Below are 27938 nucleotides of genomic sequence, written 5' to 3' on the forward strand. Positions count from 1 at the left end.
GGGTTACAGGGTCCGCCCCAGCTCTCCCCCAGCCCAGCTCCCGGCCCCAGACCCTGTCCTCACACCCTCAGAGCCAGAGTGGGAAAGGGCAGTGCAGTCTGCGCTACGGCCCTGCACACTCCCTGCACACACGGGGCCTTTGCACTGCCTGTTCCTTCTGCCAAAATGCTTGTCCCCAGACACCCACGTGTACAGTGCCGTGTCAGGCCTCTGCTCAAACACCACCCTAGAGAGGCTTCTGTGAACCTGCTCTGAAAGGCACCTCGCCCCACCTGCCACTAGATCCACTGCCTCCACTTCTTGGCATGTGGCACGCCCTGACAGTTTCACAAGGATCTATACGTTCCTAATTTCCTGTTCCTACTCATCAGGCATAGGAGGAGGCTGAGGGCCAGGACCTTGTAGAGGAGTGCCTTGTCAGTGGTCAGTAATCACTGGGGGATACGTGGCTGGGCGGGTGGGTAGATGGGTAGATTGGTGGGTGGGTGGGTGGATGGATGGATGGATCGCGGGGTGGATGGGTGGATGAGTGAGTGGGTGGGTAGATAGGTGGGTGGGTGGGTGGATGGATGGGGGGATGGATGGATGGATAGAAGGGTGGGTGGGTGGATGGATAGATGAATGGGGGATGGATGGATGGATGGATGGATGGATGGAAGGATGGATACACGATGATCACGTCCCTCCCCAGGTTCCCATGGTTCCTGGCACGCTGCCCCTACAAAGTGGCCCCATGGCCCCTGCAGCCTCCCCGCACCCCTGCGCCTCTCTAGCTGCCTGCTCTTCCTGGCCACGCCTCCTGTTCCTCCTGTACCTTCCTGCCTCCACACTTTTGCTCAAACTGTGCTTCTGCCCGAGACCCCTCCCTCACATTCTCTGCAGGGAAATGTGTCCTCCTTGAGTGTCAGCCACTCCGGGAGCCTCCCCTGACCTCCCCGGGATGCACCTTCGTCACTGCACTGCCCATAGTGTGAGGGACTCGCCGCATGTACCCCCTGGCCCGGGTGCTGGCCTGGGGACTGGCGGTGCCAGGGCTGAGCGAGGCGGGTGGTAACAATGACACGCAGCTCTCTGACCACCCCCTCCTCAACGGATACCAAACCCCTTGCGGGGAAGGCCCAGCCCTCCCCAGGCCCACCTGGCCCATCAGGATCCAGACATTAAGCTCTCTCCTGCCCAGTCTCCCCAGATTCTGACCCTCCTCACCTCTGAGGGCCGCCCCCACTTTAGGGCCTTTGCACAAACTCTTCCCTGTGACTACACGAGACCCCACCCACCTTTCCCTTCGCCTCCTTGGGTCTGCGAGGACACCCTGCTCTGGGTGCCCACACAGCCCTGTGACCCCGAATCACAGCCCGGCCAGACCAGACCAATGCCCCACGCCCACCTGTACTCGCCGCGCTGCGGCTCAGGCTGGCGCCACGTGCTGGACAGGGAACCGGGCCCGGGGCCCCAGAAGCCCCCGCCTCTGCTTCCTCTCTGATCCCTCTGGGTCTCACCCAGCTGCCCCAGCCCGTGGCGGTGCTGCTGCCTGTCACCTGGTCCGGGGGACCCCCACGCCCCTCGGGACCTCCACACCCCTCGGGACCCCTGACGGTGGGCTTCCCTGGGAGGAGTGCGAGGCCGGCTGGGTGCGCGCCCTGCTGCTTCAGAGCCTGAACTAGGCAGGGAGAGACCGTGCTTGACAGACGGGGTCGGGGGGACGGTCGGAGGCCCTGAACCCGAAGCCCATGTCCCTCCCCTACTGGGTCAGCCTCCTCCCCCATTCCCCCCCCCAAGTCAGCCCCGAGGGCCCGAGGCCACAAAGCCCAGATGAACTTACACATCCGTCTCATCCCACAGGATACAGGTCTGGTTGGTGGTGCCCTGGAGAGAGGGGAGGGGTCAGGCCACCTGCCGCCCTATGAGCCGCATCCGAGGGTCACTGTGGGGTCCACCCGTGGGCGTGCCAGGCGCCCTCCCTCCGCTGTTCCCCAGAGACAGAGTTTGAGGAGGAGGAACTGAGGCCCAGAGCAGGGGGGCACCGGCTCGGCCCCTACACTTGCTGTGTGGCTTTGGGTATCTTCTGTCCCCTCTCTGAGCAGGGCCGGACAGCAGCGGCCGAAGCCCAGCTCTAGGTGCCCAGGTGACCAGTGCAGCTGGACGCAAAATGGGCTAACACGGGAAGCCTGGGGTCAAGGGGCACAGGTGGGGCTCAGCAGACACCCCTGTCCCGAGGGCTGCGGTGTCGTAACAGCAGCGTTCCCACTTGGTAAGGGAGGGAGCCAAGGCAGAGAGAGGCTGAGCGAGGCCCAAGGCCTCACAGCGGGAAAGGAAGGCCCGGCTCTTCCCACAGCCTGGCCTGGCGCTGCCCTGTCCTGGCTGGGTAACCGGGGCGGCTCCTGGCTCTCGGCTGGTCCGAGGGCTTCGTGGCGCCGGCTGCTCTGAGGCCCGAGGGAAAGCGCCAAGGAGCAGGGTGTAGGGGGTCCGCGAGGCCGGGGCAGATGCGTTTCTCATAAGAGCATGGCTCTCTCTTCCCCGAGGGAACAGCCAGGCTGACGGGGCGGGGTTGAGCCTCAGCTCCCACACGGCCCTGCTGGGTGACCCTGGGCAAGTCCCCGCAGCTCTGCCAGCCTGTATCCCCACCTGTCACTCGGGAGTAAGGGAGCTCTCTCTCAAGGCTGACGCGAGGTGGAGACGTGTGAGCACATACCACACGTGGGATCAGGCAGAGGGGCACGCGCACGCAGACGTGCACACGGAGGGCACTCACGTTGTACATGTGGGCGAACTCGATCTCCAAGGGTGTGAGCAGGGAGCGGGGAGGGGGCTTCACGGTCACCGAGATGACCTTGGAGTTCAGGACGGTCGTGTTCCTGGGGGAGAGCCGGCGGGCCGTGTCGGGGTCGGGAGCTCTGCGCCCTCACCTCCCCCAGGCCTGGCCTCCCTGACCCCCAGCCCGTGTGCCCGCGGCACCCACCTCTGCAGGGCCAGGAAGCTGCCCAGGTTTCTGTAGAGCACGGTGCCCACCACGAACACGGACGAGTCATCAGCCTCTGGAAGACAGCACCGCGGTCACCCTCCTCCCGGCCACCCACAAACCGGGACCCTGCTTGGGCAAGGGGAGTGTATGTCCCCCCCGACTGCGGATGCAGCACTGCCTGGGTCCCCCTGAGTGACTCCTGAGACCCGGGGGCTGGCAGGGCACAGTTCATCTTCCTGGGAACCAGAGTCACCTGCTGTGTGACTCCAGGCAAGACCCTCTCCCTCCCTGCGGTGAGGGGGTGCATTGGTCCATTCAGCCAAGATTGCCTGGGAGCCTCCCAATACAGGGAGGGCAGGGAGGGCTTCCTGGAGGAGGGGGCAACCCGGGGAACACTGAGAAGAGACGGATGCCACCCTAGCCCTTGAAGCAGCAGGCCAGACTCCAGAAGGAACTTCCTGGGGGGGAGCCTCAGACTCTGGGGGGCCCCTCCCACACCCCGAGGCTCCTCACCTGCCAGCCCCGTGGAGAAGACGCTCTTGGACACAGTGACCCTGTCCTCTGGCACCTTGGCCCAGTCGCCCGTGGCCCGCCAGCCCTTCATAGGGAAGCTGATGTCCGTGGCTCCACTGGCCGGGAGCTTATGGATGCTGAGGACTGGGGTTCGGGAGGCAGCAAGAGGCGACAGAGACAAAGGGAGACAGAGACGGTGAGACGCAAAGCCGGCTCACGAGAGGAGCCTCGGCCCTGGGACGGGGAGTGGGCCCCGGAGCCCAGGACCACGACACGGGGGTGCTCCTGGCTCAGAGTGGGTGCAGCGCGCACGGGGCCACCCAGCCAGGCGGGAGCCTGACACCAGCCTCCCCATGAGGTCCAGGGCCCGGACGACTTCCTGGTTCCTTCCAAGCCCTCAAATGACACTCCCACCCCAGCAGGAGCCCCATGGCCCTTATGAGGACCCAGGCCTGGACCCAGTCCCTGTGGCCCCAGAGGTGCCAGAGACGGGTTCTGCGGGCAGGTCTGCGGCCACAGAGGGACCCACAGGGCGTGGTGTCCACCTTGGTGCCCCTCCCTGGGACACTGGAGCCCAGCCCTCCCCCTTTGGGCTCTGCTCTGTAACAGGGACAGGGACAGATCCCCCCCTCACAGGGCCGGGACTGTAAAGGGGCCAACGGATGGACCAAGGTGGAGAGGGGACCCGGGAAGGAAGGTGCTGGGTGTGGGGAAGGGCTCCACTCAGGGTGGAGGGGGACGGGCTGCGGGGACACAGCACGTTCGGGGAGAGGCCAGGGCAGGGAGAGCTGGCAGCCTGTAGCCGTTTCTCCCGAGCTCTCCCTGTGGGCGCCTGGCAGGCCTCCTGAAGACACCAGCCCCGGTGGGCTCTGTCCAGCACCGCCCCAGGCTTCCCAGAGGTGAAGCGGCAGACGGGCCTGGGAGGACAGGAGGGGGCGGGGTGGGGTCCCATCGTCTCTGAGCCCCTTCATTCCAGGCCCACCCACTCCAGGCAGACACTGCTCCCCTCACCCAGCACCCACGGCCTGGGTCGGGGTCTGCACCAGGGCGGCCTTAGGTGTAGGGGGAAGGGGTAGGGGCTTAGGAACCAATAGCCTCGCCTGCCCGGCTGTCACCTGGCCTTCCCCCAACCCTGGGGCCTCTTCCCCAGCAAAACCCCACTGACCAGCTGACGCCCACCTCCATACCTTTGCTGGTGCAGCGCCTGCCTGCACTCTTGTGCCCCTCCAGGCCTGGCTTACCCGGCCGTGCCCCCCTCCCCCACCGGCCGTGCCCTCCCTGCACCTGTGTGGTCAGCTCTGGGGCCCAGGGCACCTTCCCTGCAAGAGGGACGGGCACCCCTGTCTGGGGGCCCAGCCCAGCACACGGCTGGCCCTCTGTGGCTGAGGCCCTCCCCAAGGACAGAACGAATAAGCAAATTCATCCGCGCCACACGCTTCCGAACCCCAACCATGTGCCTGGGACTGTTCTAACGCTGAGGATGCAGAGGAAAGCAAGACCCTCTCCCAGAGCCGACAGGGAGCGGGGGAGACAGACAGTGGCCCAAGCAGAGAAGAAACAGGTGGACTGTGGCCTGCTGGGCAATGCTGACCCCTGGGCGGGGCACCTCCAAGCAGGGTGGCCAGGAAGCCCTCCCTGAGGAGGTGGCCTCTGGATAAAGACCTGGAGGGGGTCAGGCTGCTTGGATTCCTGGGGCGAGTGTTCCAGCAGCAGGGCGTAGGGAGTGTATGATGTGTAGGCTGCGTGGGGTATACAGGGCGCACGGGGTGCACAGGGTACATGGGGTGCACAGGGTACATGGCTGTGTGAGTATATGCGTGGGGTATAGGGGGTGAATGGGGGTGTATGGGTGCATGGGGCGCACGGGGTATAGGGTACATGGGTGTGAGTATATGCGTGGGGTACAGGGGGTGAATGGGGGTGCATGGGTGCATGGGGCGCACGGGGTGTAGGGTACATGGGTGTGTGAGTATATGCGTGGGGTACAGGGGGTGAACGGGGGTGCATGGTTGCATGGGGTGCACGGGGTGTAGGGTACATGGGTGTGTGAGTATATGCGTGGGGTACAGGGGGTGAATGGGGGTGCATGGGTGCATGGGGCGCACGGGGTGTAGGGTACATGGGTGAGTATATGCGTGGGGTATAGGGGGTGAATGGGGGTGTATGGGTGCATGGGGCGCACGGGGTGTAGGGTACATGGGGTGTGTGAGTATATGCGTGGGGTATAGGGGGTGAATGGGGGTGTATGGGTGCACAGGGTACATGGGGTGTGTGAGTATATGCGTGGGGTATAGGGGGTGAATGGGGGTGTATGGGTGCATGGGGCGCACGGGGTGTAGGGTACATGGGGTGTGTGAGTATATGCGTGGGGTATAGGGGGTGAATGGGGGTGTATGGGTGCATGGGGCGCACGGGGTGTAGGGTACATGGGTGTGTGAGTATATGCGTGGGGTATAGGGGGTGAACGGGGGTGTATGGGTGCATGGGGCGCACGGGGTGTAGGGTACATGGGTGTGTGAGTATATGCGTGGGGTATAGGGGGTGAACGGGGGTGCATGGGTGCATGGGGCGCACGGGGTGTAGGGTACATGGGTGTGTGAGTATATGCGTGGTGTATAGGGGGTGAATGGGGGTGTATGGGTGCATGGGGCGCACGGGGTGTAGGGTACATGGGTATGTGAGTATATGAGGGGTGTAGGGGGTGAATTGGGGGTGTGGGGTGCACAGGGTGCATGGGGTGTATGCGTGCATGGGGCACACAGCGTGTAGGGTGTGTAGGCGTGTAGGGTACACGGGTGTGTGAGTATATGGGGGGGCTAGGGGGTGATTGGGGGTGTGAGGGTGCGTGGTTTGGGATGGCTAATGAGGATTAATGGGAAGGAGTCCAGGTCCTCCTTTGGTGACAAAGGGTGGGCCCTGAGCTCCCCTCCAGGGGCCATGGGCGGGGCTAGGCGGCTGGGGAACCAGCCTCCACAGTGAGGTCCTGGGCCAGGGGGGTAGAGAGCTGCAGTAGCCACCCGGTCCCATGCCCACTGACGCACGGCTGCATAAAAGCTCTCCCCTCTCTGGGCCACTCCCATCTCACCGTGAAGAAAGGCCCAGTCAGCCCAGTGAGGAAGGGAAGGAAGGGAAGGAAGGGAAGGAAGGCCCAGCCGGCCTGGTGCCACCACTGATCCCACCTGCCAGGTGACCTCCATTAGCACCTGACCCCCAGGCCCGAGCCTCCCCACCTGCGAGATGACGGCTGTCCCCGATCCCCTGGCCTCAGAGGTCTCCCCGGCTCTGGGGTCCTGAGCTCTAAGGCAGAAAGGCAGGGCCAGCCAGTACTCTGGGAACCTCCAGCTTAGCGAACGTTTGTCCCGGCCCAGGCAGGTCCCCAGGTGTGTGCTAATGCAGCACAGCTGACCTAGGATATGTCACTAGAGGCCAGAGTGTCTCTGCAAGGGATGTGACAATTTCCCTCCTTGGCGCTGTTAGGACCACAGCCGGGTCCAGCGCCCACTCCTGGGTTCCCCACTGTGAGGAGGAACCCTGATGATGGAGATTGTCTGGGGAGGTGCCCCCAAACAGGGAGGACTTGACAAATGTGGCCCAAGAGAGCTATTTAAGGGGACGTTGATGACAATCGTTAAATGTAACTGTGTAGTATTTGTGCTGACAGTCACCACTGAGCTCTCAGGTCCCAGGCCCATTTACCGCTCCTCCTGACCCCACAAGGCCAGCGCTCCTGCCTTCCCATTTTAGAGAGTCGGTCAACGCCACGGAGCTGGGTGGAGCCAGGCCCCTCTGACAAGGCACTTCTGGGAGCGGAGGACTACGTAGTCCTGCCTTCAAGGTCCCTGCACAGAGAGGGCACCGGGGGGTTGGGGACAAGTCCAGGTGGGCCCCCAGCCCCAGGGAGGTGGAAGCAAGGGGCTGGCTGTGGCTGGGGCTTCCTGGTGTGTCCCACGATTCGAGGTCTCCAGGACCTTGTCTGGGTCTGAGAGCCCCTACGCCAACCCCCTCCCGGGGTCACATCAGACCATCGTCAGAAGACTCGGGTCTGTGCACCTGAGGATACAGAGGTCATCTTAGAACACGGCCCGGGGGTCCTGCAGGAGGCATCTGGCGCTGCTTGTTTACAGACAAGGAAACTGAGGCCGAAGCGCCCTGCCCAGGGCTGCGGGGCAGGGGCCTGAAGGTCGGCGCAGCGAGGGCTGGGCTTACCCAGGTTGTCTGTCACCTGGTACGCGTCCCGCAAGTCCTTCATGCGGAAGCCGATGACGTCCACGAAGTCCTCCACCAGTCGGAACAGCTCCTTGGCGTTGGGGCCCATCTGGAGGGGAGGCGGGGGTCAGGGAGATGGTGGGGAGCAGCCCCGCCGAGAACACCGACCACCGGAGCTCAGGGTCCCCGAAGACCCCTGCGCCCCAGCAGGGACACGCCCTCTCGCTGCTCTGCCTCCGCCGGCCTCCTTCCCTCATCTGTTCCCTCCTTATCAGGGTCCTGTCGGTCACTCCCTAGCCCCACAGGGCTCTGGACCTGACTTGGGAAGCAGATGGGGACCTGAGTCTCCATCGCCATTGTGTGGACGAGAACACTGAGCCCAGAGGGGCTGCTGCGCTCCAGCCCGGTGGCCAGGGGTCCAGCTGGGAGGCGAGCAGAGGGTCTCTGGCCGCTGCAGTCCCCACTCCGGGTGCTGCCCTGGGCACAGGAGTGTTGGCAGGTTCCAGGTCAGCCTGGGAGGAAGGGAGGCGGGCCAATTTCTCCAGATGAGAAAGAACCGCCACGTCCTGGTGTGTACCCCACGGCCAACACGTTTTCTCACACCCCTCCCCGAGCCCCACGTGGTGAGCCACTGCCCTCTGATGGGCGGGGAAGCCGAGGTTCAGAAGGATAAGTGACTTCCTCAAAGCCATGAGACTGGCAGAGGCTGTGCTGGGATTTGAACCCAAGATCCCACCCTGAGCTGGGCTGGGGCTCAGGGAGCCACCAGAGACGCCCGCGCCCATCCTGCTGCTCTGACCGCAAGGGTCCCAGGCTGGCGTCCCTACCAGCTGGGCCTCCTCCCACTTGTCCCGGTTCTCCTCCGCCAGCAGGTTGCTGATGATCTGGACAAAGTTCTGAAAGGAAGAGGAAGAAAGGCCAGTGAGCAGAGAATAAGGCACCAGAATCACGGCTCAGAATGTGACCAGGGTCAGGGCTCAGCGTGGGACCAGGGTCAGAGCTCTATCTGAGGTCAGGGCTCCGTCTAAGGCTGGGGTGGAGGACAGCCCTCCTGGGCGCCCACCTGTACATCCCCTGGGGTGGGGCTGTAGTACGCCCTCCGGAAGATCTCTGTCATGTTCCTCAGGACATCGATGGTGGAGAGCAGGTCCCCGCTGTAGCTGGTCCCATCCTGGGAGATCTCTACCAGTGTCTGGATGACCTCGGAGACCCCCTCTCCGGGCAGCCCGCGCTGAGCTTTTGCCAGGTGCTCCCGGGTCTGGGGAGGTGGAGGGTATGGGTGCCATGATTCTGCAGGTACCAAGGACCTCCCATGCCCAGAGGGTCCTCTGCAGCCCGCAGCCAGTGGCCATGGCTGACTCACGTCCACAGAGTGTGCCACTGGGGACACAGGGTTATGTCTGAGGACGGAGGGCAGAGGTGAGCCCTGGAGTGATGGGTGGGGCGGGAGACCCCGGGGCCGGCCTCACCATCATCTGGATGTTTCGGTAGTCGATGGAGACACAGCGGATGTAGGTGGGGGGCTCCCAGTAGGCGATGCCCTCCTCGTCCAGCTCACAGCGTCGCAGGATGAGGCCTGGGGACACGGTGGGTCAGCTCTGTCTCCCACTTCTCTGGTAGATGCCCACGTCCGGGGTGGGAGTCCCATCCCCGGCTCCCAGGCACAAGCCCCTCTGGATGAGACCCTACAGCCCTAGAAGCAGGCACTCGCCTGTGGCCTCATTCCAAGAGCAGAGCTGGCGTGGGGGCCAGGCCTCCCTTGGTTTCTTTCACTCAAAACATTTCTTTTTTTTTATGTTTGTTTGTTTGTTGCTTTTGTTTTGTTTTGTTTTGTTTTGTTTGGCCGCGTGGCTTGTGGGATTTTAGTTCCCCAAGCAGGGATTGAACCCTGGCCCTCATCAATGAGAGCTCGGAGTCCTAACCATTGGACCGCCAGGGAATTCCCTCACTCAAAGCATTTCTGCGCAGACGCCACAGGCCAAGCACTGGAACCTGGCAGGAGCCAAACCTGCAGGCAGCCCACCGGCGTGGAGGCAGAGCCCTGGGCCGAGTGAGGGGCTTCAGTGTTCAGCCCGGGGCCTCTCCTGGAGCCCCTTCCTATCCAGAGTCCTGGGGAGAACCAACGGCCTGGCCCCTGCCTAGCTCCACCCCTGGGACCAGGGGCCCCCGATGGCCCGGGTGTGCTGCGGACACTGGGCAGCCTTGGGGCTGACTGGCATCAGGTGTCGACGGCCTGGAACACGGGCACAGCCTTGACTCAGAACTCACTCCCAGGGAGCCAGCCACAGCTGTGCACACACACAGCGGTGGTGGCCCTAGGGAACTGCCACAACCCTGTCATCCAACAGGAGCCACGGGGCAGGACAGCACACCTGCTCCACAGCATGGTGCAGCATCAAAATGAGAGGTCATACATGCAGACAAAAGGCCAGAGAAGTCACACCGTTCTGTGACTTGTATTTTATTCATTTGGCTTCCCTGCATCTGTAAGACGCTACCCAGAACATGTATTATTCTGGGTAGGGGGGCTACAACCACAGCTGGAAATATACAGCCTCCACCACGTGGACCAGCCCTGTCGGGTGGTGCGGAACTCACAACACACTTGTTTTACAGAAGGAAAACCAAAGTTCAGAGAGGTTAAGTCACTTCCTGGATGTCACACAGCAAACAGGGGTAAAAAACTGCATGCACTCCTCAGATAAGAGGGGTGAAGAAAACCAAGCCAACCAAAACCAAGCTGTCTGCCCGAGCTTGATGCACCGAGCCCCTTCTGGGAGCCCACCCTGCTTTTTCCACACCTCCCATCACTCCACAGGGCTGCACGGGGATTAAGATGACGGTGTTCAAAGCCGACTTCCCACTTAAGGGCCCCCAAGCCCAGGGCAAGTGTGTTAACTCCTCTGTGCCTCAGTTTCCCACGTGTAAATGGGTGACTTTGTGGGACATTGCACTAAAGGGCTTCGTGCTGGCGTCGGCTCCTGGTGAGCTCTCAGGACGCGGTGGCCCCGGGCCCCCGCCTGTACTGCACCAGCCTCTGTGTGCACAGGGCTGCCTGGGCAGGGTCTGGGCCACGTGCCCTGAGCTGACAGCTCCGTGGGCGGGCCTGTAGGGGCACCTCCGTGCCTTCCGTGCATCTCTGTGAGGAAGGGACAGGAGCCCCGCACAACACCTGCCCCATCGGCCCTCACCTGTGGCGTTGCGAGGACACCGGACTGCAGCCACCTCTCCCGCCGGGGTCTCCTTCCAGATCACAGCGCCCAAGTTGTCCTCATCACAGATCTCATGGGGCTCTGCCAAGGGGCTAGAAATGTGAGTGGCGGCGGGGTACGGGGGGTGGGCCGAGACCTGGCAGCAGGGTCAGGAAGACCAAGACCCCTGCAGGACATCTATCCTCACGAGGGGGAGTCTTTCCCCAGTAGAGCTAAGCTCCAAGCTCCCTCCCCCGTCACTCAGAAGGCCCCTCCCCAGAGTCCAGCTGTGGGGTGGGTGTGTGGGACACTCACCGGGACACCGCTGGGCACTGCACTGCCGGTATTCATCTTGTGGGCCCCGGCAGGCTGCTCCCCCAAAGAAGGGCCCCAAGCAGGCGCGTTCCCGCCGCTGTGTGCCACCTCCACATGTGACACTGCAGCCGCCCCACGACGTCCAGACCTGCCACTTCCCATCCACTGTGGGACACGGCCATGCACAGAGCCAGGAGGATGGGGATGAGGAGGGTGCAGACACAGGGACGTAGGGGCAGGAAGCCACGAGGAGAAAGAAGTCGAGACCCAGGGAGGGGAAGCCAGAGCTCAGACTGACACAGGATAAGACAAACGCCTCACGTGCACTGGTCCCTCACGGTCACCCCCCCGGCCCCCCACATCCCCGGGGCCGTGTACAAGGGCCCACCATGAGCCCGCCGGGGTCTCACCCCTCCCGAGTGGCTCACGCCCGCCAGATCCCCCCACCCGCAGGCCCCGGAGCACGGCCCTGACCTGGACACTGCTGCAGGAAGCAGTCTCGCGTTTCCACCCAGTGGCCCTGGCACTCGGCGCCCCCGTACGAAGGCCCGTTGCACTCGCGCGTGCGCTGCTGCCGGCCCTGAGAACAGCTGGCGGAGCACGAGCTCCAGCTTGACCACTCATTCCAGTTTCCATCCACTGCCCGGCCCAGGGGAGGAAGGGGACGGGAGGGCAGCGTGAACAGCCAGGGCCCACACCCAGCCTGGGGCACAGGCGTGAACACCCCACAGGTGTGGCCACCACACCCCCACGAAGTCTGAGGCACGGGTGTGACACCCAAGAGGGCCCATCACCCCAACGCCCACGGGACGCGAGTGAGAACACCCCAAGGTCTCCAACCTTCAGCCTGATCACAGCCTGAGGTTCCAACCTCTGAGCCCCCTAGCAGGTGGGTCTGAGCAGGCAAAGCGGGGCTCCCGGGGCTGGCCGGTGGCCCACTGGGTCCTTCCCTTCCCTTCCCGCCCCTGTCCCACCTCACCCAGCGCCCTCCCTCTCACCTACCAGGGCACAGAGCGATGTTGCAGAACTTGGTTTGCTTCTCCGGGCCCTCACAGGGGTTGCCTCCAAACTGGGGTGGCCTGCAGGTGCGCGTGCGGTCCCGGAAGCCGCGGCCGCAGGTGCTGGAGCACAGGCTCCAAGGCGACCACTCGTCCCAGGCGCCATGCACTGCGGAAGGAACAGAACACTCTGCGACCCCTGTCTGCCCGCGCCCGCAGCCCGGTCACCCGCCCCTGACGCCCCGCCCCCCGCCCCGGAAGCCCCGCCCCCTGCTCCTGTTATCCCCGCCCCCCCACGGCGCGCCGCCCACCTGGACACACGGCGGAGTTGTTGCACAGGCGCTGCTCCCGCAGGGGCCCGCTGCACTGCGTGCTGTAGGAGGACGACACGCAGAAGCGCGTGCGGGTCTGCCAGCCCTCGCCGCAGGTGCTGGAGCACACACTCCACGGGGACCACTCCTCGGCCGCGGGGTCACCTGTGGGCCCAGACCTACAGCATTCACAGGCCTGCTGCTGCCCCTGCACCCGAGCTACGGTCAGACCCTCAGGCGGCCGCAGCAAAGCCCTTGAGCACCCCACCCCCTTTTTTTTTTCTCGACAGTCCCCTTCTCCTCACACCACTTCCCCTAAATCCAGTGTGCCTGGAGACGAGCGCCTGGCACCTGAGAGATTAGTCTAATTATGGAAAATTATTACAGTCATTACTTAGAAGCAACGGCAATTAATAACGTATGGTACTTGCCCAAAAACCTAGTCCCCTGAAACCAACTTTCCCCACTTCCCAGGGTTTTAGTGCATTTGCGTGTCAGCCCCGCCCAGCCGCTGCCACTCACCTGTCTGCGGGGCCGGAAACCCAAACTGCTGCAGCTCGTCGCCCAGCTCCTCGCGCCGCCGGGCATCCGTGGACCGCAGGGACTGGCTCCGGGAGTTGGTGCGCCCGGCGGCTGCAGGGCGGGTTCAGGTAAGCGTCCAGGCCGTGGCCTGCAGCCCCCGCCCTGCAGCTCTAGAGGGGCGCTCTCGGCCCTTGGTCCCTCGGTCCCTCGGTCCCTCGGTCCCCAGCCGCAGCAGGGCCCGGGCTTGTCAGCACCAGGGCCACTTGGCCACACTGGACAGGTGGGAAACTCGGGACCAGGGCACCCTGGCCTGGTGCCCATCCCTGTCTGGTCCAGTCTCCCCTGCCCTGCGCCCCTCCCTCTCTTCCTCCGGGGCCCGCAGGAGTCACCTGCGGGGCAGCACGTCTGAACGGCTACTGCCCCACGCGGCCCAGCCCCGACACCCCAGGGCCCTCTCCAGGCTTCTGAGATGAGCTCCTCTCCCCAGGAAAGTTCGTCGGGGAAAAAACAACCCGAAGAATGACAATCTCATTATAACTTGATTTAATTTTATGGAAGCAGCTAAAATATGCATGAGGTCATTAGAGAGCCTTATTAGAGAAATACATCCTGGAGGCAGCATCCAGCTGGGACAGTCGGGTCTGGCCAGGGCTAGGGATGGCGGTGGCGGGACAAGACCCACAGCCGGCTTCCCACTTGCACCCCAGAATTCCCAATCCACAGGTGCTAAGAAAGGCCCATCCAGTCCTAACACCGGGTCCCACCCCGCCTCCTGGGCCCTTACTTCTACTGGTCCCGCCCCTGGAAGGCTCCACCCTCTGACCCCGCCCCTGCCCCAGATCCCGCCCCTCGTAGCCCAGGCCTTGCCTGGCCCGGACCCGCCCCGAGCGCCCTCCCTCCCTCCCTCACCCGGCCAGGCCCTGCCCGCCCCCGCCCCGCGCCAAGCCCTTTTCTCCGCCCGGCCCGGCCCAGTCCGCGTTCCTGCCTTCACCTGGCCCCGCCCCGAGCCCCTCCCTCCCCCGGCTCCGCCCGGGACCCGCCAGTCCGCGCACTCACGGCCGCAGGCCTTGCGGTTGCACAGGCGGCCCTCCTCCAGCACCCCCTCGCAGCCGCCGCCTTCAATGCCCGGCGCGGGCAGGCAGGTGCGCGTCCGCGTCTGCAGGCCTCCCCCGCAGTCCCGCGTGCACTCGCCCCACAGGGACCACAGCTTCCAGCCGCCTGGTGGGGACCAGAGGGCAGGGGTCAGGGCCAGGGGCAAAGGGCTGCGGTGTCTTTCGGGGAGTGACCTCTAGGGGTCTCCCAGGCAGGGATCTGGGGCACAGCGGCCCCTGCGAAGAGGCCTCCGCGTCGGAACCAGCACCAGCACCCTGGAGGGTCAGCTAGGAGGCGAGTGTGGGCCTGGACGGGGTTGGTGATGGGGTGTGAAGCAGAGGCCGACAGGGCAGGGAGGGGCAGAGGTGCCGGGCAAGGTGGGGTCCGGGGCCCACCCCACTTCTCTCTGGAGTCTCTGTGCTTTCCTGCTCTGTCTACAGGCACCTGGGCCAGGGTCTCCACTGGCTTTGAATCCAGGTCCCCAGTGTGGGGCTGGACACAGAGCTGGAGCCCCAGGTGGGTCTGGAGAATGAATGAATGAATGAATGAATGACACCCCTGCCCACCCCAACGGCTACCTTATACCCAGGGCCGGGTGATGGGCTGGGGGCAGAGGGTCTCTCCTGCCTGGCACCGAGCCTCACGCCCTGCCGAACCCCCTCCCCGTGGTCCTCAGTCCAGTCTCCTCTGAGCCCCAGTTTGCTCACCCCCCCCCATGACCCATGTGCTCATTCCCCCACCACACGCAGGGACACCAGAGGTGACCGAGGTCCCACCCCTGGTAGCCGAGTGGGGTCTCACACCCAGGGCCCCGCCAGGCGGAGCCTCCCCCAGACCCAGCAGAGACTGGCTGCTGAGGGCCTCCAGGCCCCTACAGCCACCCTCCTTCAGCCCTCTCAAGGGTCTTCTCCATCCCGGCCCCGTCCCCCCATCATGACCTCGTGACCCCGAAGTTCTGAGCCCCTTGGTGGCCCCAGTGCCACCAAGGACACCAAGAGGGACAGCCTCAAAGTACTGGGGAGCCACTGAGGGGTGAGGAGCAGGGAGGCCACACATCTTGGGCCAGAGCCGGAGGCTGCACTGATTCGCTCAGGAAGGGGCTGCTCCATCCAGGCTTTCTGTTCAAAGGCCACGCTTAAGGTGCCCAGGTCACCCCCGCCTCGAGGGACTCTGGTGCCGCCACCCCATTTGTCCTGGGGAACCCCAGGGCCCCTACACTCCCAGCACAGCAGGGTCAGGGCAGACTCAACAAGGGCACGCAGCCTCAGCAAGCGCCTACTTTGGGCCGGGCACCCTGCACACAGCCCCCTGACAGGGCACCCATGTATGAGGAGGCGAGGAGATGGCATTGCCAAGGCCCAGCGCTGGGAGCTGCACTAGAGCTGGGCCGCTGCCCCGTGCTGCCTGCTCACCCGGGGCCGGGGCAGGGGGGCCAGGCCGGCCGGGGCAGGTCATACCTGGCCCGGCAGGGGCGTCCCTGATGCCTCCTGGAGCCTGGCTTATCTGGGGAGCACATAGGGTGAGAATGAGGCCTGTGCGGATCCTGGAGGGTGGGCGCTGGAGCCGAAAGACCAGGTGCACGTGGTGGCCCCGGCAGCCACGGCCATGGGATGGTTAAGTCCACCCTGCCCTGGCCTCACACCCCTCACCAGAGGATGAGGGCACTACTTCCTAGGACTGACGCCTGTGACGGTAAATGGCAAGAAATGGCTAGGAGACGACAGGTGTGGGCGTCACTGGGGTCGGAGTCGATCCCAGAGAACTCACTTTCATTTGCAAGTTGGGCGTCCAGGTGCTCTGTTCTGTGGAGGGCCGCTTGAAAGGTGCCAGAGCCCCTCCCAGTGGTCCCTGCGCCTGTGCTGGGAACTGACCAGCAGGGGGCGCCAGAAGCAAATGAACGGTAGGCGGGGGAAGGAGCCCAGTTCCCCCAGTTTGGAAGGCGGGGCTCATTTCTCCCTCCACGCCCCCAAGCCCTTGAGGAATCTTCTCTCCCCTTGCAGAACCCACCCTCCCATACGCCTCACTTCCCCCTGAGCCCAGAGAGGCAGAGCATCAAGGGGCCAAGGGCACACAGAAGTCAGGCCTCCTGTCCTTCAGACTTGCCATGCTGGTGGGTCACGCAGGTGGGTGGGGCAGGTGGGCGGGCCGACGCACCCAGACAAGGGACCTGTAGGGGGGGGCCGGCTCGGACCTTAATCGCTGTCGTCTGTGGGTGGGCGTGGACCCGGCTCTGCCCCTCGCGCACGCGCAGTAACACTTGGTTCCTAGCCTTGCAGCGGCGGCCCAGGGAGGAGCTTCTCAGTCTGTGGGAGCCCGGCTGAGCTTTGCAGGGACCCTCGCTTCAGGGGGCCGAGGGGCCTGGTTCTGAGCCCCTTCCTGGGTCTGGGCGTGACGCCCTGTGCTCCCACAAGGGAGGCCTCTCTGCTCCCATCGTTCAGATGGGAAGACCGAGGCTTGCCCTAGTGACGGGATGCTCGTGCTCCCCCAGTTACGAGGGGGCCGAGCAGGAATCACCCAGGTTGTCGGACCCGGCCCACCCATACACCCTTCAAGGACGGTTGCTTCCCTCAAGGCCGGCTCTCAGGGCGGCATCCTGGGCAGGCGAGTCCTGACTCCCCCACCCCCGTCTCCCCTCACTCCGTGCCAGACGCCTCAGGAACCGCGAGTCCAAGTCCACCCAGGAACCAAACGTTCACCCCACTTACAGCAGAGCAAACTGAGGCTCAAAGAGGGGTGGTCCAGACAGTCAGGGGCTGGTGACTCCCCCCGGCACCTGCAGGAGGATCTGCCCTGGAGTTGAGGAGGCATGGAGGCCCGAGCCTCAGAAGGCAGGCGCCAGGGTCCCCAGGGCTGAGTAAGAACCAGAAGTATGGAGGACGCTACACAAATACGACTTCGTTGTGGACAGAAATGTCCGTGCTCTGCGGGGGAGAGACAAGCAGGCCAGGGCCCCGGGGGAGGGGGTGGGGAGCCCCCAGGGCAGCCTCCAGGTGCACACGGCAGGACTGGTGAGCGGCTCGGCTCTGAGGGTGTGACGGGGCGAGGCTGCGCAGATATAGGGCCCTCACTGCCGCCACTCTAGGCGCCTTCACTCTGGGGACCGTCACAGCCCCGCAACCACGCCCATTTGGCAGATGCAGACAGGGAGGCCAAGTTATCCACCGGGCTGACACGGAGAGGAGCTGGGACTGGACTCATGGTCAGATTCCAAGCGCTCCCCCTACACCGCCCCCCAGGCAGAGGCTGCCCGCCAGGACCACCCCCAGCCTGGCGCCGCAGGCCTCAGTGGTCTCACCTGCTGAAGCCCCCTGTCCCGTCATACTGAGACAAAGGAACAGGGAGGCCTGGAGTCCAGGGAGACAGGCCTGGCGGCGGGGACAATGTGGGCACGTCCTGCCTTGTCCCCCCTTGCTGCCCCAGCCCAGCCCCCGCGCGGAAGCCTGAGTGACGTGGAAGCTGGAAGTGGGTGGGAGAGAGAGGGTGTCCAAGCCGGCTAATCGGAGGATGCCACTTGGTTTCCATGGCAACTGCCGCAGAGCTCAGTCTTTCAGGATAGACTCAGGTTAGGCCTCCGCTGCCAAAACACCCACAATTTCAGGGCTGGTTACCTTGGTGACCCAGGTGGTGGGGATGTGGTGGGGGGAGGGGGAGGAGAGGAGGGGTCATATCAGGAGAGGCCAGGCAGGGGGTCCACTGGCTCAGAGCACAGACTGCCCCCCAGGCCTAGCCCTGACCCCGGTCACATGCTGATTCCTGACCCTGATCACACACTGGGCCTTGATCCTCTTCACAGACTGACTTCTGATCCTGGAAACAGGATCCCTGATCCCCCATCACATACTGAGCCCTGATCCCACTCACAGACTGATCCCCGACCTTGGCCACACTCCCACCACGGATGAACACTCAGTTAATGGTAGCTGCTATTTTTGTTATCATTTTTATTTTTAACGTGTGTCCCCCCCACGGCTCACACCTGATAAATGTTTGTCAAGCAAATGCATCCACGACCAGGGAGTTACCCAGGCAGGGCTCCTGGGGCCCGCAGAGCTGGGCACAGAGGAACTCAGGCCACCCTTTCCTGGGTGGCCACGGTGCTCCTGGGCTGGGTGGGCTTTGAGGGGGCAGCAGAGGAGTGGGCAAGGCTGGGGGGTGGGCTGCCCCTCCAGGCCCGGAAAGAAGCCGCCATTCTTCCCGGGCTCAATGCCCCCTCTGTCTGGAAGCCTCATTTCCATCTCATTAGGGGATGAATAGAGCCAATTAATGGCCGCCAGGCAGCCTTGGCCGCCCAGGAGAGAGAGCACACGGAGAGGGGGGCTCCTGGCCCCCTTCCCACCCTGGCGCCCCAGCCTGCAGGCCATGGCCTCCCTGGTCCCTGCGCCCCCAGTCGGCTGGGATGAGGGCGCTGCGGGAGGCCCTCTTCCCGCTGGGCCTTCCTGCCTCCTGGGTCCCCTTCGGAGGAGGGGAGCGGTGCACTTCCCGTCTCCTCCAGCAGAGGTCTCCCCAGTCTAGCAGGTCAGGCAGCACCCGGCTGGGGGGTCAGCCCCTGCCCATTCCCGCCCCGCCCCCGACGGTCAGGCCGGGTTCCGTACACATCCACCTCGCGAAGTCCAGCCCCTGTGTGGACCCCTGCCCGCCACCGAGTTGAGGTCTGTACTGCGGCACGCAGGATCCTCCTCTCAGCCCCCTGCATGGATGTGCAAATGAGGACCACAGGGAACTGGACAGCTCCTTGAAGCCCCTCTCCAACCCAATCCCCAGTCCACAGCGCCCCTGGCTCCACAGGTCCAGACTTGGTGCATCCTTCACCAAGGCCTGCAGCACCCACTGTCGGGGCCCGAGTGACCAGCAGTCCGCCCAGCTGCCGCAGGCACCCCTGGATCTCAGGACGGGCTGAGAGCCGTGCCCACTGCCCATGGGGCCACTTGCCAGAGAAGGAGGACAAGGAGGGCTCCTCCAAGCATGGTAGAGGCGCCAAGACCCTATGAGCAGGGTACTGTCCCATCCCCATTTCACAGAAGGGAAACTGAGGGGCGACTTGGCCCCGTCTGCAGGGTTACTCACTTTCTCAATGCTGCTTTTCCTCAGTCAGGCAGGTGCCCCCTAAGAAGGGTGCCCGTTACAAGCTCGAAGGCCTGGGTCCCACCCGGCTTTGCCCTGCCGCGCTGGATGACCTGGGCGGGTCTCTTCTCCTCCCTGAGCCTTGGCTATACGACCGACAGCCCTTCTCCCCATCTTTTAGGGAAATGGGACCCCAGCAGGGCCACAACTCCCAGCCTCCCTCGCTACCGGGTGGCGTGGGGTGAGCTCTGGCCTCTCGTGGCAGTTCCTCTGTGGGTGATGCCCCGTGCGTACTTATTGTTTTCATGGGGTCATATCTTGCTATTTCCATCTGGAATGGGGGCTGTCTACAATGGAGCCTGAAACCTTGTTTTCCAGATTTTTCTAAATTGGCCCCTGTGCAAAAGCGCAGCTCCCCTGGCTGGGATGACAAACCCAGTCCTGGCAGGGAGGCCCTAACCCTTCCTACTCCCGCCCCGCCCCTGCTCCCCACCCCCATGCTCCCAGTCGCCCCCAAACTCCAGAGACACGCCCTTCCCCCTGGAATTCCCCACTCGTCCCTCCCCCCAGCCCAGCCCCTCTGCACACCCTGCGGGCCCCAGAGAGGGCTGGCAGCCTCCTCCTGAGGCAAGCTGTGGGGCATTTAGGGTTGGAATGACTCCAAAGCCCTTGCGGGGGGGGGGGGGGGGCGTGTCAGGGCAGGGGGCGCCCCAGCTGAGAGGCGACGGGCCTGGAGGAGGGGGTGTGGCCTTGGGCAGGTCACGGCCCCCCAGGCCGGCATCGCAGCCCAGCACACACCCGGGATGTCACACTCACACGCTCAGGCTCCAGCCACCCCCCCCAACCCCGTGCAGGCATATGGAGGGGGCACACGGGCACACACAGGGTCATGTACACACACACACACACACACACACACACAGGGACACACACACAAGGAGACACACGCACACTCGCCCCCCAGCCCTCAGGATGCCGCTTTTCCATTATCTTACATGTCGCTTCTGCAATAAAATTCTTTAATTAAAACATGAATATTTAAAACAACCCTTGAGAGAAATGGCACCGTCTCACCAGAGGCAGAAAAACGCAGAGAGACTCTGGGAGGGGGAAGGAGGGACAGCCCGAGAGCGGGTGGGAGCGGGCAGGCAGCGCAGAGGGGCAGCCGGCGGGGCAGGGGAGAGGGAACAGTTGCTCTGGCCTGAGTAACGCCTGCCAGTCGGGCGCGTGACGTGGCCATGTGGCATTTGGACAGGCCGGGCGGGGGCAGGGCTGAAAATGGGCCACGGGCTGGCCTGGGCCTCCTGCTCGCTCCGGCTCCGGCTCCGCGGCTACGGAGGGACGCGCCTGACCCAGCCTCCACTGGCATGCGTGAGGGGACGCAGCTCCCTGGGCACAGGCTCGGCAGGCAAGATATGGGGTCTGGATCTGCTGTGTGTCTTCTGAATTACTGCTGGACCTTTCTGGTCCATATGCCACCCCGCCCCTACACACACATGAACACACACACTCCCTCCCCACAGAGCTCTTGCAGGAGAAGCCCCAGGCAGGACCACCAGGTGACCAAGAGCTGGCTCTGCTCTCTGTCTCCCCCTTACAAGCTGTGTGACCCTGGCCACTGCCTTAACGTCTCTGTGCCTCCTTCCACTCAACAAGGATTCATCAAGGGCCTGCTGTGTGCCAGGTACTGGCCCACACACGGGGCTTCGTCAGAGAGCAGGGCAAACTCCCCTGCCCTGTGGTGGGTACATCCTGGCAGGGACAGAGAATAAGGACACAGGAAATTCTCCACTGTTCACAGGCGATACCGTGTGGGAAGAGAGAAAGAGAGAGAGAGAGAGTGTGAGGCGACAGCAGGGCTGGGGCTGCTGCCACTTTCTGCAGCAGGGCCAGGGCGTCTTGAGAAGGTGCCATCTGGGCAAGCACTCAAGGGACGGAGCCCTGTGGGCACGCGGGGAGAGTGTTCCAGGCCAGGGAACGGCCCATGCAAAGGCCTTGGGCAGGGAGGCAGGTGCCTCGCTGCGGAGCCATCTCTGGGCAACTGGCAAGAGCTAACTGGTTAAGATGTGGGTGCTTCCTGCACAAAGGAAACACGCAGAACGCGGCTATTGCCACTACTAAGATGAGGTTTACTCCCAAGGTCTCAGGAGCATTAGGACCTTCTGAGTCCAGGGCACGGGCACGGGGTCTGAGCTGCCTGTGGGCCTGGCGACCATGTCCTGTGCCCCCCACCCCGCGGAGTCGAGCTCCTCGCTTCACGGCGGCAGCCCCAGCCCTCGTGCCCTCCCAACTGCCTTCCACGACGCTGCCAGCCCTGACAGACAGCCTTGACTTGCGCTCTGTCAGGATTGCTGAAATCGGCTTGCACAGAGCCAGCCTAAACACACACACACACACACACACACACACAGCAAGCACATACCACAAGTGCACATCTGCACATGCTCACATGCACACGTGTGCACAAACACGATGCACTGCACACAGGCACACACACATATATACACCAGCCATACACGCATGCACATACTCACACACACGCCCGATGCACTGCACACACGCGCACACACACCACGCATGCACGGCACACGTACTGGCAACGTGCATGTGAACACACATATACATGCCGTGTATACACATACACGCACACACACATGCATACCTGTACACATGGATGCATGAACACACCCATGCTCATGTAACACACTGCACACATACATGCACATGGATGCATGAACACAAGCATATGCACAAGCATGCACACACACACGCACGCCTGCCCACCCCCTTCCAGCACCAGTTCCAAACATTCCCATTCTCAGAATCTTTGTGCAAGCCCGAAGCACCCAGCCTTGGTCTCCAAACAGCTCCGCTCCTCCAATCTGTCTCTTTGCCCCCCAAGCCCTCTAGATTCTCTACCTCATAGTAAACACAGATATTGACATTTCATCACTGATGTTGCTTCTGCTTAGAAACACTTTCACCCCAGTTCTCATTCCTCATAACAATCAAGAAAAGAAGACGTTTTTACTCTTTCCATTTTAAAGACAAGGGGCCTGAGGGGATTGGCCCAGGGACACAGCGAGTGTGGGGCGGGCTGGGATTTGAACCTGACCTGGTCCTATCCTGGGGCGCCAGGTCCCAGAGCTCCCTCTCAAACGACATTCCCACCAGATGACCCACGGGCCTCGCACAGTCAGGTCCCACTCTGCTCTCTGGATCTTCCTCCCCAGCCCGATCCTCCCCGCCACTTCCCCACCTCGGCTGAGGTCCTCACTCCTGGCCAGAAACCTGGGAGCGGTCCAGCCATCTCCTTCCTCCACGCCCACATCCTCTGCATTAGCAAGTCCATCACCCCAACCACCGCCCCCCCCCAAGATCCTCCCCCTTCCTCCCACCCAGGCCAGCGTCAGCCCCCTCCTGGATGCTTGCAGTGCCCTGTCCCTGCCCCGGATTCCCCCTCTGAGCCAGACACTGCATTTACAGCCCCAGCGATGTCACCCTTCTGCTTAAAGCCCCCCATGGCCCTTCAGCTCTCATGATAACATGCAAACTCCGGCCAGGAGGCCTGTCCACCATCGCACCCGACTCCAGCAGCGGGGCCTGCTCCCTCCAGCACCGACGTCACAGCCCCACAAACTCCTGCCACTTGCCGCACATGTATCACACCAGCCCCGTCCCCTTGACCTTCTCCCGCAAGCTCCACACGGCTCCAGCTATACCAGGTATCCCCTGGCACGGTCACCGCCCCGAGATGCTAACGGAGATCAGCTCTTGCGCTTTGGCTTCCAGTGTGGGCCAGGCCCCGGGGCAATCAGGTCTGAGGTGACTGAATAGTCCCTCCAAGCAGTCAACACTTTGCCAGCGAAGACGCTGAGGCTCAGGGGCAGGTGACCACTGGGGAGTGGCTGCGCGACATGTCCGGCCGGGCCCCTGCCCCCCTGGTCCTCCTGCATCCGCCCACCTCCCAAACCAGCCACCGGCCCGGCATCTCTGCTCCATTCTCCTCCTCCCCATCCCCCGAGGACCACTCCCACCACCCCGCTGCGGGGCCTGCCCGCGCCAAGGTCACAGTGACCTCTACCTTGCCCAGCCCGAAGGTCAGCCCTCCCAGCCTCCCACGCCATCGCTGGGGGCCCTGACACAACTGATGGAAGATGGGGGTTTTCTGATGGTTTCCTGGACACCACACCGCCTCCACCTCCCGGGGCTCTGCCCGCCTCTTCCCTCCTCTCCTTATCCTCTCCAGCTACGCTCACCGCTCCACGGAGGTTTCTAATCTCGGATCCACGGCCCGGGGCCCATGAATAGAACCATGTTCCGGGATAGCTGGTTTCCTCTGTAACCCCACGTAGCTTCTTTTATGCCTTTACAGACGTTATTCGGAGGAATCCATCGGCCTCACTGGCTCCGGAGACACCGAGAGCCCTGGACCACGTCACCTGGTCCCACGGTGACCTGCCCGCATGAACGCCCAGCCCAGCCTGGCCCCCGGACGCCCGGCACGCTGTCTGGTGTCTCAAACTCCGCGTTCGGTGAAGAGCTGTCCCGGGCCCGCAGCCCCAGCCTCCCGAGACACCCTGGGCGCCCCGCTCCGAGCCCACGCAGGGTCTCCCTCCTGCCCCGATGCCAGGGAGCCCGCTGAGCGTCCCATCCCGCTGGTGGCGCCCTCCTGTGCAGGTGCCCGTCTCACCGAGGAACCCACACTGCTAAGAAGGTGGGACCAGCCGAGCACACGCCCACGCCCACCTTTGCCCTGCCCTGCCCTCTGACCCGCATGGGGCTCACCCGCACCCCTCCCAGAACCTCGAACACAGCCCCCTGACCAAGTGACCCCCTGACCTCCAGGTGACACGCAGCCCCGCCACCAGGGTCCCTCCCCCTGCGATGTCTTCATCACCACCTGACATGCCTGTTTCTTGTGCTTTGCCGTTTAACACCGCCCAGACCCAGAAGGCAGCTCCACGAGAGCGGGGCTTTTGTTGTTTTGTTTTTGTTGTTTCTTGTTGTCTTCATTGCGTGTCCCCGGCGCCCAGGACACCTCACAGGCGCTGGGTAACTAACTGCTGCATGATGGTTCGCATGGCCGTAACCACTTGCAATCCCCACATTGCATCTCCTTGACCACATGAGTCCACTCTGCTCACTTTTTCTCCCATGTCCCAGGAGGCCCCTGCAGACCCCGGCCACAGGCCACAGCAGCCTGCTGGCCCATGAGAATTGTCCTGTCCGTGAAAAGGGAGGGACCCTCCTGGGAGGGACCCTCCCGGGACCCTCCCCAGGCAGGAATCTAAAACTCCCTCGTCCTGGGAGAAATCAGACCCGTTCTTCCTTCCTTCCTTCCATCCCTCCCTTCCCTGATCACTTAGCAAGCACCACCCATGAGGCAGGCACCCCAGCACCCTGGGGGCCAGAGGCAAGCACCCCAGCCTGCCCATTCTCAGCAAGCCTGCAGAGAACTTCTCTCTTTGCACTTGGCTTCCCCGAAGTGCTCGGGGGATGGGTGGCCAGGGCAGCCCTGCAGAGAAGACCCTTCCCACCCACCGTAGGCCCAGAGAGCCACCCCAGGGCCTCTCCTAGCCGTCACTCACCTGGAGCGCCATCCCCGCCCCGGTCCTGGGTCAGGCTGGTGAGGCAGTTCTCGGGGCCACCAGCCATGCCGTCCCTCAGGCAGACATCCCCGCGAGGCACCAGGGAGCCCGAGGCAGGGTCGCCGGTGTCCCCGCCTAGGCAGGCGCAGGGGGTCTGCATGATGCCACAGGGGTGTGAGCTGCGGCTGCCAGCCAGACAGGCGTCCAGCCAGCGGCACAGCATCTGGCAGGCGGCCCGGCTGGGGCTGCGGTTGCCCACGACCAGGTACTCCACGGAGAAGTCGTCGCTGGGACCGGGGGGCCCGTCCTGGGGCGCGGGGCCGTCGTCCTGGGGCGGCCGCTGCCGCTGCATCTGCAGAAACTGCTTGCTGGCCTGCAGGAAGGCCAGGGGCGCCGAGGGGTCGCAGAGCCTCAGCACCTCGTCGAAGCTCTCCACGCCCAGGTAGGTGCGCGTGGACTCCAGGAAGGAGTCGAACTGGTAGGTGCGCACGCGGGCGGGGCCGCCGCAGGAGGGCGCCTTGGCCACCTTCACGTAGAGCGTGTAGCGGCGCGGGTCCGGGTTGCGCAGGGTCCAGGAGCAGCGCGAGGCGTTGGCCGGGAACACGGCGGCTGCCGAGAAGTACCCGAAGAACTTGCCCTGCACCAGCGTGGCGCACGGCTCGGCCCCGGGCCCCACGTCCGTCCCCGCGGCCGTGCCCGCCTGGTGCCCCAGCAGCAGCAGCAGTGGCCCGAGGATCCAGAGGGCGCCCGGGGCGGCGGCCTGGCCCCTCATCCTAGCTCGCGGGGCCGCCAGGGTTCCGCCGGCTGGGCAGGCAGGCGCGGGCCAGGCCTTGACATGCCAGGGTCCGGCAGCGAGCGGAGTGGGCCGGGGCCGGGGGGCAGGGGCTTCAAGCGAGGACAGGAGGAGGAGATGGCTTCAGGCGACCGACTGGGCAGGGGCGGCTCCTAACGTCCGGGGCCCCAGTGCCCGCCTGTGGCCGCCAGCAGCAGCTGGAAGAGAAAGAGCGGAGAGGGGACGCGTGAGCCCCCTGGGGAGGCTGGGACTTGGCACGCTGGGGGCAGTGCCCGCCCCGGGCTCTGGGCCTCCGACACAGGCCCTGGCCTCGCTCTCAGGCACCTGCTCTGCCCACCTGTCTGTTTGCCACCTGCCAGCATGTCCACCTGCAGGGGCAGGAGCCGGGGGCCGGGGCCCCTCCTCCCCCAACAAGCCTGAGCGGGAAGCGGTGGGCCGCCCCGGCCGGGGCCGCAGGCCACAGGGGCCTCGGCTGTGCCCGTCTGGCTGGGCAGCCTGGCGTGGCTCCACGGGCTCTGGGCCCGCCCACCAGCCCTGGGGCGGCCACGGAGGCCATTCCGCCCCTGGGCCTCTGTGGCCTCTCTGACCATACCCTTCTCCAGCCCTCATTCAGGGAAGAATCTGCAGACCCAGCCAGAAGGAAGCAGGGCAGGGGAGGAGAGGAGACAGGTCATGCCGGCCATCGCCCACCTTCCCTACAGCCCCGCCCCTCGGGGCCTTGCCGGGTGCGGGTGCAGAGACCCCTCCCACTTCTGTTTCGTCACAGCAGGAGTGACCGGTTTTTGGGGGGTGAGGGTAGGGTTGGTGCCCCGTCTCTGGGTCTCTGGCTGTGACTATGACATCCACCCACGTCCTATTGCCCCCCTTCCTGCTCACACAGCCACTCAGGTGCCCCTTTGGCCTCGCAGCCATGTTCCTGCCAGGGACCCTCCCTCTCCCCGCCCCCGGAGCCACCTGACGCCTGCCCCGTCCCACTTAGCCAGCCTGCTCCCCGCCTCCCATCTCACAATGAGGAAATCGAGGCTCTGACGGCGTCACAGGGAGGGGGCGGGAGCAGGGGGTTCACACTTGAACCCCCCCAGATTGTCCCCAACCTTGTGGCCCTGGGGTCACCTGCCCTGCACCAGGAGTGGGCGCTGGCTGTGTGCCGCCGGCTCACACCTGGGCAGGGGGGGCGGGCAGCTCCCGGCCCAGGTCAGCAGGGACACAGCAGAGCCGTCCTGGGCCCGGGAAGCCAACGCTGCCCACCCTGGCCCGCCTCCACGCGGACCCGGCCAAGTTCCTTCTGCCTAAACCTCAGCTTCCCCACCCTCCCTCCCCAAAGCCCCTGCTGGGCGTCGTCCCGGCAGCAGCTGAGCGGGTGGGCAAAGGAGGGCGCGCCACAGCAGCCCCCCGCAGCCCGCCTGGCCTGGTGCCGGCGCCTCGGCTCCGCCGACCGTGCACACGCCGGCCGCCTGCCCACAGGGACTCGCTGCTTCTTGCTGCCTGGGCCCAGCTGGCCGGCGACACAAGGTCGGTCACTGCTCTGCAGTCCCCTCCTGGCGTCCTTCCTGGCAGGCCTTGTGGGCAGGGCAGGGAGCTGGGCGTGGGCGGCCTCGGGCTGGCCAGGATGGCTGGACACGGGCTGGCCCGCTCATGGCTGTGTGGACTCGGCCGAGGCCCTCACTTCCCAGCCTCAGCCTCCCCACCTGTAAAGTGGGGGCTGAAGCCTCCCTCTCCCAGCATAAGGTCAGCGCTGGACCTGCGGGTTTACCCAGAGGTGGAGCAGGAGGCAACCGCGGTAGGGGCTCTGGATCACCAGGGGCGGCCCTGTGGGGCTCTTTAGTGGCCAACGCTCAGGTCCCCTGAGGAAAGAACTTGCAGACCCCTCATGCAGACCCTGCACTTGGCCCCTGCTTCCAGGAAGCCCCTCTTCCGGTCGCGCCTCTGGGCCAGCCTTGGACGCCAGCATAGCAGAGCCGCCTGCCCTGGCCACCCACTGCCATATGTGGGAACCGAGAGGCCGGGGCCAGGGTCCCACAGTCAATCCCAGACCTAGGAGGCTGCCCGCAGGGGCGGCCATGGCATCCGAAACCTCACCTGAGCCCCAGCCCCAGCTGCAGCGCCCCCTTCTTTGGTCCCAGGCTGGGACCTAATGCCCCCAGCTGGGGCCCCAGCCTGGGGACAAACCCTGTCCGATGCCCCGGAGAATCCCAGGTGGAAGTCGGCAAAGCCCAGCAGAAACTCGGATCGTAGTCGAGCATTTCCCCCAACACCACCCTGATCCCCGCCACGCAACAGCCGACTCACTCTGACTCATCCCCCTTGACCCGGGGTCAAGGCCACGCCAAAACCCAGCACCTTCCCCCAGAGAGGCCTGCCCGGTCCTGAGATGGCCCAGGCC

At 64.3% G+C, this 27938-nt stretch overlaps 1 protein-coding gene across 3 annotated transcripts in view; it reads right to left on the reverse strand.

Moving 5' to 3' along the window:
* ADGRB1 (adhesion G protein-coupled receptor B1) overlaps positions 1–25534 on the reverse strand; it is a 70288-nt gene extending 44754 nt beyond the window's left edge. For 2 of the 3 annotated variants that reach the window (XM_059901224.1, XM_059901222.1), the window contains exons 1-16: positions 24763–25534; positions 14075–14236; positions 13019–13129; positions 12497–12661; positions 12192–12354; positions 11662–11837; positions 11188–11352; positions 10873–10974; positions 9151–9257; positions 8745–8939; positions 8509–8577; positions 7682–7790; positions 3476–3619; positions 2960–3035; positions 2753–2855; positions 1823–1866 (exon numbers count right to left, since the gene is read on the reverse strand). In XM_059901224.1, coding sequence (XP_059757207.1) covers positions 1823–1866; positions 2753–2855; positions 2960–3035; positions 3476–3619; positions 7682–7790; positions 8509–8577; positions 8745–8939; positions 9151–9257; positions 10873–10974; positions 11188–11352; positions 11662–11837; positions 12192–12354; positions 12497–12661; positions 13019–13129; positions 14075–14236; positions 24763–25534 — 2663 coding nt within the window. Of the gene's footprint in view, positions 1–1822; positions 1867–2752; positions 2856–2959; positions 3036–3475; positions 3620–7681; positions 7791–8508; positions 8578–8744; positions 8940–9150; positions 9258–10872; positions 10975–11187; positions 11353–11661; positions 11838–12189; positions 12355–12496; positions 12662–13018; positions 13130–14074; positions 14237–24762 lie in introns of all 3 variants that reach the window. The other variant, XM_059901221.1, reaches the window with a different exon arrangement.
* Positions 25535–27938: the final 2404 nt, after the last annotated feature.

Source organism: Balaenoptera ricei, chromosome 17 (genome assembly GCF_028023285.1).
Source record: "Balaenoptera ricei isolate mBalRic1 chromosome 17, mBalRic1.hap2, whole genome shotgun sequence".
NCBI classification, from domain to species: Eukaryota; Metazoa; Chordata; class Mammalia; order Artiodactyla; family Balaenopteridae; genus Balaenoptera; species Balaenoptera ricei.